At 36.0% G+C, this 13,464-nt stretch overlaps 1 protein-coding gene across 1 annotated transcript; it reads right to left on the bottom strand.

Moving 5' to 3' along the window:
* Positions 1–3,962: 3,962 nt before the first annotated feature.
* On the bottom strand, positions 3,963–5,404 carry LOC120006024 (L10-interacting MYB domain-containing protein-like). The gene is made up of 2 exons (XM_038855904.1): positions 5,084–5,404; positions 3,963–4,511 (listed from the first exon to the last, which is right to left on the bottom strand). The coding sequence occupies exons 1-2, from the start codon at positions 5,333–5,335 to the stop codon at positions 3,963–3,965; spliced, it is 801 nt and encodes a 266-aa protein (XP_038711832.1). The 5' UTR covers positions 5,336–5,404.
* Between the last annotated feature and the right edge of the window lie 8,060 nt (positions 5,405–13,464).

The raw sequence follows: 13,464 nt of genomic DNA, 5'->3' as shown, positions 1-13,464 counted from the left end.
TTTTTGGGCTGTTATGACTTGGACTTGAATGAGAAACTGGGTCAAAAGAAGAAAAATGGGGCAAAATAAAAGGCTCAGTCAAAAAAAGACTCATGCCCAAAAATAGACTTAGCCCGACCAGGACCGATTTAATCGGGCCACCGATTAAGTGGCCCCATTACCCTCTAATCGAAGCGGTAAGCCTCAACTAGACCGATTTTTGCAACACTGATCTTTTCATTTGCCTTGTTTTTTCATAAAAGAATAGAAAAATCAATTTGATGGACCATCTTTTGGTGCGCAACTCCACTTGAGGAATGGATTCATACCAGGAAAGTGGCACAAAAGGTGTCAAATTTCTCATCTAAAGCTACCTCCTTTGGCATTCTACTAGGAAATACATACGCACGGAAATTGTAGGCACCGACTTTTCTCTTCTTTTCTTAAGTTTCTTGACATGGAACCGTCCTTTGTATTAAACCTAATGACACTTATACTGCAATTGCAGCAAAGAAATGTTCTTCAAACATACTCATAATCCAACAACAAAAACAATTGAATAATTAGGCATGCAACCATGCAAGTTTGCTTATCTAATGTATGAGTTGTGCAACTATCAGAGGAATTGCAGCGTTCTCCTCAGGGGACTACAGAGACACGGATTAGCAGGGACAAAGGCTCCATGCCTCTATACCATGGTAGTGAAACCGTAAAATCGGAATCGGAGAAGGGGTGTAAAATCGGAATCGATAAATCAAAATTTTAAATACTATGTTAAAATAAGCATATTTTTAAATATCAATACGTCACAACAATAACATAATGCAATAACAACTAGATAATATCATACATGTTCAAATTCTAACAACCAAACACAAAAAAAATTAAACCTAACTCAAAATACAGTAAGCACAACCAAGAACAGACCAGACAGCAGGTAGAGTACAAATTACAGAACTAGTAAGCAGAGCGAGAAAAACAAACGAGACAGCAGAACACAAGAGAGAGTACAAGAACAGCAGGGACTAGTAGTTTGTACAATAACAGCAGGACACAAGAAAGAGTACAAGAACCTAGAACAACAGCCAAGAGCAAACCAAATCACCAGAACTTGATTGAAGAAAGCCGACAACAACAGCAGCGAAGAACAAATGAATACCAGTCGTTGATTTCGAATCGATTGCAGAGAGTCGAGTCGACAATATAGCAGCCAAGAACAACTCCAGAACAGTCGCAGTCAACAGCGCATACAGTCGATTAGTGGAAGGAGTCAATCGATTTGCTGCAATTGATGAAGAAAGAATGGGAATTTTCAGGTTAGCTCATAGTATTTGGGTGTGCAAGTGTTCGTGAACACCATCAGACTAGGGCTGGGCATGGGTCGGGTCGGTTATCGGCCCGACCCGACCAACCGACTATTCCATATATGTAACCGACCCGACCCGCCAACCGACTATTCCATATATGTAAAACCATTATCAGCCCGATCTTTTTGGGTCAGGTGATGGATGGCAACCGACCCCATACCAATCTTTAAATAATTTTATAAAACAAAAAAATCTATCTATCTTCTATACATATATAATTACGGAGTCCTTACAAACGTTTTAGCTATGCCACGTCAAATTCTATGCTTCATGTATGATTGCCACCTGGAATTTTATGTTTTAAAAAAAAACAAATTTCTAAAAGTCTGTTTGGAAATACTTTTGTAAATTCGTTTTTAAAATCGATTTTGAGTTTAGTTTTTTGAAAGAGTTTTAAGAAATAGAAAACTGTAAAAAATTCATTTGGTTTTTGTTTTTTGAAAATTGTTTTTGGAAACAGAAAACACAAAAATTCATTTGGAAGATGCATTAAAACAGAAAATTAAAGCAGAAAATTTGTTTGGATAGATTGTTAAAACAGGGAATACTAATATATACTATACTCATTTTTAAAAAAAAAACCACCTATAGATTACATTGTTTTATTAATCATTTGATGTATTACAATGATCGATCCACCTCATATTAGATATGTGTTCACACCTCATATTAGATATGTGTTCACAATATTGGGACATGATAGCAGCTCTTTGATCATTCGCAATATTGTTGCTCGAGCTTGCCCCTGTTGAAGTTGACGGTTGCATATATGAAGGATCCATATTTTCTCATGTGTTAAACAAATGATCTTGTTGTGTCCGTTGACGGAGGAAATTATGAATTGCACAGCAAGCAACTACTATAAGTCTTTGTCGAGTTGGCTGGTAGGGGGCATCAATTTCAATATTGGGAAGCGTGTCTTTAAAACTCCAAAGCATCTTTCAATCACCATCCTCATTGACGAGTGCCGATAGTTGAACAACTCTTTGCGTGTACGTGGTCCTCTACCTAGACCATGATACTCACTTATATAATATCGACCCCCTCTAAAAGGCGGTAAATATCCGGCAATGCAAGGGTATCCGGAATCAACAAGATAATATTGGTCTGCATGTCATTTTTTGCATCATTAGACATCTAAATATATAATTAAATAAATGTAACGGAAATATGGTTAGAATTTATGTTTGTACTTCCAACAGGATGTGGGAAATGATTCTCCAGTCTTGATATTGCATCTAGAAATACCCTTGAGTCATTTGCAGTGCCTTCCCAGCCCGTATAAACGAATGTGAACATCATATTAAAATCACAGGCACACATGACATTCGATGTTACAATTGATTTCCTTCCTCTACAAGCAGTTAATTTTTCAGCGGGAGCCCATGCACTTATATGTGTACCATCAGTGGCTCCAATGCAACTCTGTAAACAAGAGTTTTAAATTAAGTATACTAAACATATGAATGCATACTCAATAATGTTTGGGGTTTACCTCGAACCACGGATAATATTTTGAATTTTGCTTGTATTGGTCTGGTAGTTCAGTTGACCCCTGTTTTATGAGTTCCTTACCGTATCTACATACGACCTTTAAAGTCTTCCGAAAAAGACGTGAAATAGTCTCCGTTGAATGTTGGAATCTATCACTCACAACTCGATGGCGAATATTGTGCCCAATTATGTATAGGAATATGGCCACCTTTTCTTCGAGATACACAGTCCTCGAGTCGTCCAAAAGATTACGTGATCTTAGCTCCTCACATAATTGAATGAAAGAAACCTTATCCAATCGAAATAGTTCGAAGCACACAGTAGATGATCCATTTAGGAGTTCAAATACATACTCACGGCCACGTAATGATGAAGTCCGCATAGGATTTCTACTAACACGCTGCTTCTCTTCCTCAGCAATATCAAGTAGAATAAGTACAGAAAGAAGATCTTCGGCATCTGAGTCGCTTGATGAAGTGTGATAGTCGGCCATTATTTTCCTAGCAACTAAATGAGAGAACTCAAGCTTCTACTTCATACACTGCATATCGATGAACTTATAAACACAGAGCACCAAGTTAAGTTAAGAGTAGTTGTTGTCGTTTATTCATTATTTTCCTGACTTGTATAGTCTTATCAAGTTGAAAGACAACCAATAAAAAACAAAGATGTACATCACTCTTTCAATAAAAGGAAATAAAGACTAGTACAATTATTTACATGTGCTAAGCATGTACCTACTTGAGCATAGAGAGATACTTGGTCTTGAATGTGACATCTCCAAAGCAGCTAAATTGGCTACTGTTTCTGAATCAACTAGAACCAGGTCTATGTAATAGTGAGCTAATATTATTGTTTCCATGCTGTGTAATAGTGAGCTGATATTATTGTTTCCCTGCTCAATCAACGATAACACAACTCAGTACTTTTAGTACAAGCATCTCATACAAGCAAATTAAAACAAATGACAATCCCAGATTTTCAGTGGCAACATCTTACTACAATTGAACATTAGAATCTCCACACAAAGAAATAAATATATCATTCAGAAACAAATAACAACAAACCACACACAAATGATTCCTTTTAAGCAGCTCATAACACTTCATGGCGCCTATAAGCTCATAAGCCACCCTCCCTCATCTCATCTGACATCTCAATAAACATTTTCCTCCAATCAGCATCTTTGAACATAGACAGGGCCTTCACACGAACCTCCACAGGAAATTGTATGCCATTAAGAATGCGCATACAACAAGCTAATGAATCATCTGTAGCTGCACTAGTCGCTTCACAACTTACGGACCTCAACCTTTCAGCCTTTGCATTCTGAACATTAACAAATGCATTGAACGCCTCACTAACGTTACTCAACTTTGATTCCTTCCTCGAACCTTTAGTAAGCAGCATTGATAGTCTCTTCCCACTACGAGTCTTGGGCTCCAATTTTCCAGCTTCGAATAACTCATCATCATCTTCAACATCGACATTGATGTGCACCCCTGAATGCCTGAATTGAGTTTCCAGCTCTTTTTCCTCGTCAGTGTTTGGAGGACTCACAGTTGAAGCGTGATGCAACACACCAGTTGCTGTTGCAGTATTAAAGAGAATGCCAAGGCTATTATAATTCTCACAACCTTTTTTCTTGAATTGTCCAGCTCCTGGATGTGCCTGCAATTGCAATTGCAAATGCATGAATATAATTTTTATATCATTCAGGGATCAAACTAGAAATTGCAAATGCATATATATATATATATATCATTCATTCAGATATCAAACCAAAATGCCAAATGCATTAGTTGTAGTACAGGTATAAGCTCATAACTCGCAGCAACGCTCAAGAGTTGGTATTTGTCAAAAATAATCAACCAAATTTTTATTTGAAATAAACATAGTCCTGAACAAAAAAAATTTTCCAAAGCCATCAACCACATCTTTTATAGAAATGAAGACTGTCCTCGATCAGATTAAGACTTATGAAAGATCATAACAAAAGGCTCCCAAAACAATCAATTATGGAAAAAGACAGAAAACAGAAAAAAGCAAAGAGAACTAATAATATGTTACAGTCGATAAGACAGATGCATATACAAATCCATTAAGTATCTGCAAAGAAATTAATAATATGTTCCCTAAACCCATAAAACAGATAAAATGAAGTTGCAAATAAAGTAACCATGTTGTGAAAAAATGAAGTGGCAAAGAAACATAGACTAACGAAAGCATGATACATATTTTACCTTCACATAATTTTCCCATACTTCTTCTGCAGCCGTAAACGTATTGGTATCTGGATTCCATCCAAACCCAATATGGTTGAGCAGATCTGAAAAAGCACGGTGCTTCATCTTCAACCATTGAAAATTTTCTTTTATTTGTTTCAATGTGTAGGTCCTGCCAGTCTTCGTATTAATTTCCACCAGTATTTCGTTCCAAATCTTGTTATGGAAGACCCCATTCTTCATGTTCCCTCTACTAGCTTGCTCAACCATAATATTAATAAATAACTTCTCTAAGACAGTGTCCACAAAGAATTTTCATCTGCATTCTTATGCGATGACTCCATATCAATAATAGTATCTGCATATGTAAGAGTTCAGTTTAACACCACGAATTTACTGAATTAACTAATCACTCACAAACATTAATGCCTAATGGTGTGAAGCAAAACCAACCAATCAAACCACTTATATACAGGTTGCTATATGGAAAGATTATTAAGCAATGGTATTCAGCTATAGACCAATTAAAATATAATAACAGCTAAAAACTCCAAACAAGTATCAGAGTGACCTCATATGGTTTCTGCTTAAGGCGTGAGCAAGTTTGAATAGCATTTTCCAACTATGTAAGTAAAACGATTTTTACCTTTTGGGAACCGAAAAAATGCAGATGCAAGGAAATCCGTCAGACCAATAATGAAAGTTTGGAGAAACCTTTATATGCTTTGGAGGCAGCTATATCTTGCAGATTTAAGCAGAACGACATCACAACAAAGAAAAAAAACACATATATGAATATATTCTTGCACGTTTACGAAAAAGGCACAACATTCTTATAAAAACATTAAAAACTTGAAATTACAAAAATAAAATGAAAAAAAAATGAGACGTACATGTGGCTTGTGAAACGAATCATAGATGTATAGAAAATGGAGGAACCAAGAAGAAGAGATGCAAGATTCATACCTGAATTGAGATGGCTCTAGTAAGGGGAGAGGCACTTCTCCCGTGCGTCTAGGGTTAGAGAGAGAACAGAGAGGATCGTTGAATGAGTAGACGCACTCGTCTTGACAGAAAATTTATCCCGTCAGTTTTCAAAATCAGAGATGTTGACAAAATGGAGGAAAGGAGAAGCGACGATGAGAGATATGTACCTGAATTGAGAGCTCTTGGTCGGGAGATGTTGACAATTCTCATGTGACGGGAGAGCTCTGCTAAGAGGAGAGACAATTCTCGTATGACGGCTAGGATTAGAGAAAGACGAGAGTCTAGCAGTGAATGAGGAGATGCACGCCACTTACGGAAAATTCTATCCGTCAGTTTCCAAAATAATTTCGCGTGCTTTTGTTGGAAATTGGTCAAAACTGTTTTTTTTTTGTTTTCATTTTCTGGTTTTTGAAAACCAAATATGAGTTACAATTTTTCAAAATTATTTTCTTAAAACTACTACCAAATGAATTTTCAAAACCAAAATCATTTTTAAAAACAAAAAATTGTTTTCAAAATCTTTTCCAAACAGAATCTAATAGTTTCATTAATCACTCTTTTATTATTATTACCCTCTATTCAGTGTTATCTCTTTCTTCTGTGCATGCTTGACCTTTCATCTTATGAAGTCCGTTCATGCATCTCTTTCTTGGCTTTGATGCGAGTTATTGTTGACATTAACTCTAGCACCTTGATTCTCTGCATATTTAGATACTGTTGGTATGGGGGACGCGTTTCTCTCAATTAGGTTTCTACTATGAAATTTCCATCTAATCGCTCCACCAAAATTCTCCATTTAATTTATGGTCTACTGGCATATCACGTTTGGATCTAAAAGCCGAATCGCCACTTGACTTGCTTTGTCCGAATGCTTTTTCGACATAGAACCATATTGACTCGACCAAAAAACACAAGGTTTTGCGATCGAGCATGAGAGCAGAAGTGAGGAAGAAGGTTTGCAACAGCGGCGCACGGAGGCGGAGAGAGGGTGATTTGGTGGAGATAAGTTAGAACATGCTCGAGTCCCATCAGCAATTCCTAGATGCCTCACAAAATGCCGCGGCAATGGAGAAAAAGGTACCCAATTTGATTTTGTTTGCATGTTCTCTATATTAATTGTAGTTTTGTTGTGATTAATGGCTTTTCTTGGATTCCTTTCTGGGGGCGTGATCAGGACATTGGTTTGCGAATGAAATATTGATCTTGAGGGCAATCTCGACTTGAATCTTGAGTTAATTAGGTACTGTACTAAGTACCCTCTATTTGAATGATATGATTTTGATCAATCTGCGCTGGGTAAGCAAGACATGGGAATTTATATCACCAATTACCAATTTTTCAAGGAACTGATTTTGATTCATCTCTCTGTTAGTATTAGCTTACCTTTTGAATGGCATTCATCCTTAATTTTATTAAACTAACGTATCATTCCACTTTCTTCTAATTCATCAATCAGCACATCTTTTTCTGGACTGATTTTGTAAGATTGATTTATTGTAGTCTGTGTGCTATGTCTCTGTTGGAACAAGAGCAATTATCATGAAGTCTATTGGACTTGATTATTGTGGATCTTCTGAGTAGGTATGGATCATTCCACTCATGGTTTATGATGTACAAACTAACTCAATCCCTTCATATTTCTGCTAAGGTTTGAATAATTGTTTCACCAAGCTCTTAAACAGTAGTTTAATGGGAGAATAGTTTTGTAATCAATTAAAAAGAGATAAATCAATATTTTATGGGAGATGACTTTAAAAATATTTTGGAGATACGTTGAGGTTAAAGTACTTCTTTGACTGTATGAATTGCAATAACATAATATGGCATGTTCTCCCAATATTTATGTCATGCTTATATTTTTCATTGTTAGATAATCAAAATTTTATAGAAAACGACTTCAAAATGATTTTGGAGATGCATTAAATTGAAAGTACTCCACTATGATTGTATAAATTGCAATAATTTGATAATACTATTGAGTCTGTATCAGGAATTGAGATGCTTGAAGCACAGCTGAGAGAAACTACTGGCAATTTGGATTCATTGTCAGCAGAGAAGGGGTTCTTTGGTGATCAACAAATGGCTCTATCTCCTGAATCTCTTAAACTGTAAGAATATAATATGATATGTTCTCCCAATATTCATGCCATGCTTATATTTTCACTGTTAGATTACTTTATGTTTGATGAATGGGCATATACTTGCTCAAACTATGAAGAAAAGGCTAATTTACTAATTTCAATTATTCATTTGAACATTTTGTCATTGACATTTTGCCTTTATACTTGCCTCTTCTCACAGTTCCTCTGCTCAAGCTTGGTTGTTTTTTAATGTGCTTTAGTTCAAACTCAAGTTGGATTTTCTTTTTCAGATTGTGAGGCCTGAACCCAATACATCAAACAAAGTGATGCCATAAAAAAAGCAGGATTATTATCTTATTGTAGCACATGAGGACTTAAGAATGGCTGCATAGTCATTTGCACGCATCTTCAATATCAAACAACTTAGAGGTATGGATATCTACCAATTAGTTTGGTGCAATGGATAGGTGTTCATATTATTGTTTGTTAACCTGTAAGAATTGGGCAATCAATTTTCCGTACATGCATAATCATGCAAGTCTCACTTTCCTGAGTATAGGTTAGCTGCTATAGAGGTGAGAACAATTCTGATACAGGGGATTACTAGAGGTAATTTATCAAATAAGTTCTATGATAGATCGCTTTCTCTGCTAAAGAGTAATTTTACACTTGGTTTTGCTTCTTTGGGAATTGTAATTGAAGGAGTGGGTAACTTCAGCTCTCTTCTTATAAATTTCTACATCCCAACTAATCAAGCCCACCTAAATTTATTTTATAGATCCGCCCCTAATCAGAATGACAACAAAAATTATATAAATTGTGTTAACTATTTGACAATCTTACCTTTGTGTTATTTGCTATAATGATGAATTTTTCAAATATTTTTGTAAAAATTAATTGATATTGAGGAAGTGAAGATCTTAAATAACTTATTGATTGTTTTTAAAACCTAAATTGGGATACTTTGTACTCAATTCTATAAATAAATTTTATGGGCCACAACAAAACATTGTACTCGAAAAGTGTTGATGACGTTAAACGTTGGTTTCTCTACTAGGCTACCACTGCTGTGAAATTTGGTTCTCATCCCTAAAATTTGAAAATATTCTCTGACATTGTTATTGTGAAAATATTTTTTAAAAATGGTGGAAAAAATGGTAAATCTTTTTTGTACTCTTTCAAATTAACGATTATTTTTTTTTATTACAATACAAATGTTGTATGCTTTTACAATTGACACTTTTTTAACATGTTAATTTTTTAACGTTTATTATGATAATTATCATTGATTTATACGATATACTAAAGTTCTTAAAACGGACAGGCGCGAAGCGCGGACATATAACTAGTTTAGATGTAAAGCTGATTCCTAATTCCAGAATCATTCCATATACGTTGAAATCTGAATTGCTAATTGCTCCTGCAAAATGCAAATTTCAAAATCCAAAGTAAAACATTCTAAACAGAACTCCATATAGGCATATATAATTCCTGCAAAGCAAATGCTCAAATCCCTAAGTAAAAAATTGGCAGAAACAAAATCATATAGAGTAATAGAGATGAGAAATTGAGAATTACCTGAGTGGCTGAGTTGACTAGACAGTAGAGAGAAGATCAGTAGGAGTTGCGAGACTGAAGTGAGTTATTATTCGAAGTCTCAAACAATGGTTGAGTCGTCTGAGACGCTAAGAGCCTGACTGCCTGAGACTGAGTCAATGAGTGGCTGAGGTTTGAGACTGAGGGGACCGGTGGTGAAGGAAATCATGAAAATTAAAAAGGAAGCTGTCAACGAAGACGAAGTGACGAGCTCAACAAAGAACAAAGTCAGGTAGTCAACAAACCCTAGAATCTAATCATGAAACGGTGAAAGGGAAAGTACGAAACGCTGAAAGTTAGAAAGTCATGCCAAATCAATGAATTCTTGGGCTTGGATTTTCGCACAAGATGTGAAGGTGAGCCTAGTGAGAGTTTTTAAATACTTTAATTGTTGGGCCATTTATGGGCTTTTGGCCCATTTTCATAAAAAAGTCGGTTGGGTGATAATATCGGTCAACCGACATTTAGGTGTTATAGGAACTATCAACCGACCCACAATATGCATGGGTCGGTTGTCATTATCGGCCCGATTGCTATAAAAGTATACTATTAGAATACTAAATTATAACATGATAAAGCATATTAAAACGTATATATTTATAGAAACATACTAATAAGACTATAAATTTGACTAATTTGAATTATAAAATCATAAGTAATATAATCGAACTCAATATTAATTTATATTAACATAATCATCAAAGAAAAAATAAAAATATTAAAAGTTAAATGGTAAACGGGTACCCGATGATAAACGGTTATGAAACGGTTCCGGGTTTGGAAATTTAAATGGTTTTTTAAATGGTTTTGGAACGATTTTGGAATAGATTATCTTAAATGAAAACGGTTTTAGTATTTCCTAATTGGAAGGGTACCCGACCCATTGTCATCCCTATTACTTACTCTTAGGCCAAGCCTGTATTCATAGGTCAATGTGTCACATTTTTATTTGTAATCAATAAAATAAGTTAGATTTATAAATAAAAAAAATCGATTGGTCGATAATTACCGGTCAATTGACTTTTGAGCATCTTGAGAACCATAAACCGACCCACTTCTGTATGGGTCGGTGAAATAATCGATCTAACGGTACTTGTAAGCTAGAGCTACGGGGAGGTCGCACACTCTATCTCGATGATGTACTCTATGCTCCAGAAGTTCGACGAAATCTTGTTTCTGTTTTAGTGTTACTACAACTAGGCTTTATTCTTAATTTTGCTAATGGTTGTGTGAAACTATTTCTGGACAATGTATATTATGGTTCTGGCTAAGTAATGGAATGTTTTACGGTGTTAGACACCACTAATATTGTACTAAATGATAATTCATCTATTTATGTTGTTGGAAGTTCCAGTTCTGTTCCTAATATTGAGAGCATGTTATGACATGCTAGATTAGGACATATTGGGCAAGACCGATTAAATAGATTGGCTCGAGCAGGTCTCTTAGGATCTCTCGCCAAAGTAGAATTGCCCACTTGTGAGCATTGCCTAGCTAGAAAAGCAACTAGATTACCATTTGGCAAGGCCAAGAGAGCCAATCGTCCATTACAGCTTATTCATTCTGACATATGTGGACCAATGAATATAAGGGCAAGGCATGGTGCCGTATATTTCATCACTTTTATAGATGATTTCACACGTTTTGGTCAAGTTTATCTGATCTCACACAAGTTTGAAGCATTGGATTGCTTCCAACAATACACCAATTTGGTGAAGAATCAATTAAACACAAAGATCAAAGCTTTAAGGACCGATCGAGGTCGTGAATATCTGTCTGATCAATTTAAAAAATTTTGTGATGAAAAGGGTATAGCTCGACAGCTAACTATTCCTTATACTCCGCAACAAAATGGTGTAGCAGAAAGAAGGAATAAGACTCTATTAGACATGGTTAGGTCAATAATGGCACAAGCCAATTTACCAATTTCCTTTTGGGGAGATGCAATATTGACTGCTGCCTACATTCTTAACCGTGTGCCCTCTAAATCTATCCCCTCCACCCCATATGAATTATGGAATGGTGAAAAACCCAATTTAGAAAATTTGCATCCTTGGGGGTGTGCAGCATATGTTCACAATAATTCTTATCACCATGGGAAACTTGGTCCTAGAGGGAAAAAGTGTATCTTCATTCGATACTCTTCTCACTCTAAAGTATTCGTATTTATTGGTGAAGAAGCTGATGGGAAGGTGACAGAAATTGAGTCCCGTGATAGAAATTGAGTCCCGTGATATTGTATTCTTAGAAGAGGACTTTCCTGTGAGAGGTGAGATTAACAAAGATTTCCAATTTTCTGAAATGGAAAATCTAGAACATGGCGCACCTTTACCAGAAGAGGGATTAAAGGAAACTCTTAATCCTACTGGGGAAAGTGGGAGCGACGTAATGCCTGATCAAACTCCTATGGAGCAAGATCATGAGCAATCTCAACCTCGTAGAAGTATTCGTGAACGAATCCCACGTCGCCGATTTAAGATTGAGGGGGAAATATTCATGATTACTCCACAGGATGATGAAGAGCCGAAAACAGTTAATGAGGCTTTATCTGGTCCTAAAGCTAAGGAATTAATTAAAGCTATGGAAGAAGAGATGGAGTCTATGAAAACTAATCAAGTTTGGGACTTGGTTGATTTACCGCCAGGTCGAAAATCCATTGGAAATAAATGGATTCTAAAAATTAAACGAAAGGTGGATGGGTCAATAGAACGATATAAGGCTTGGTTAGTAGCAAAAGGATACACTCAAGAAGAGGGAATTGATTATGAAGATACTGTCTCACCAGTTGTGAGAATAACTTCAGTTCATCTCGTCCCAGCAATAGTCGCACACATGGACTTAGAATTATCCCAGATGGACGTGAAAACTGCATTTCTCAATAGAGAACTAGATGAGGAAATCTATATGGATCAACCTTTATGCTTTGAGTCTAAAGGACAAGAGCACAAAGTTTGTAAGCTAAATAGATCCATATATGGTCTTAAACAAGCATCTAGGCAATGGAACATCAAGTTTCATCAAGCAATCCAAAGGGATGGCTTTACGATGATGGAAGAAGACCATTACGTGTATTTAAAATGTTCAAGTAATGGTTTCATAATTTTGTCCTTGTATGTCGACGACATTTTATTGGCTGGGAATAACAAAGAATTGATTGATGCCACTAAAAAGTGGTTATCATCAAACTTTGAAATGAAAGACATGGGTGAGGCTAGCTACATACTTTCTTGCTTAATGGTAGTGCAATCCTATGGAGTAGCAAGAAGCAATCCTGTGTAGCCTTGTCCACGATGGAGGCTGAGTACGTAGCTTGTTCCGCAACAACACAAGATGCCGTTTGGTTAAGAAGTTTCCTACAGCATTTGGAAATTGTCAAATCAGCATCAGAACCAGTGACAATTTTCTGTGATAATACTGCTGCATTGGTTGTTGCCAAAGATCCCAAATATCATGGAAAGACCAAATACATCAGGATGAGGTATCACTCTATTAGAGACACAATTGCTGAACAGGAAGTGGTCCCTAAACACATTTCTACACATGATATGGTGGCTGACCCACTCACCAAACCAATAACTAGGGACACATTTATCAAACATGTAAGATCCCTAGGCTTACGTAGAATGTGATTTGTGACGTTAAGTGTTAAATGGACCATGTAAATACTTGCAGCTATTGAATAATATTTGAATGTCATTTAATAAATTAAATTATTCAATATTTAGTTATGGAATA

This window comes from Tripterygium wilfordii, chromosome 9, assembly GCF_013401445.1.
Source record: "Tripterygium wilfordii isolate XIE 37 chromosome 9, ASM1340144v1, whole genome shotgun sequence".
Classification (NCBI taxonomy): domain Eukaryota; kingdom Viridiplantae; phylum Streptophyta; class Magnoliopsida; order Celastrales; family Celastraceae; genus Tripterygium; species Tripterygium wilfordii.
Note: the sequence above shows the minus strand (reverse complement) of the source record. Positions and strands in the feature narration are given on the sequence as shown.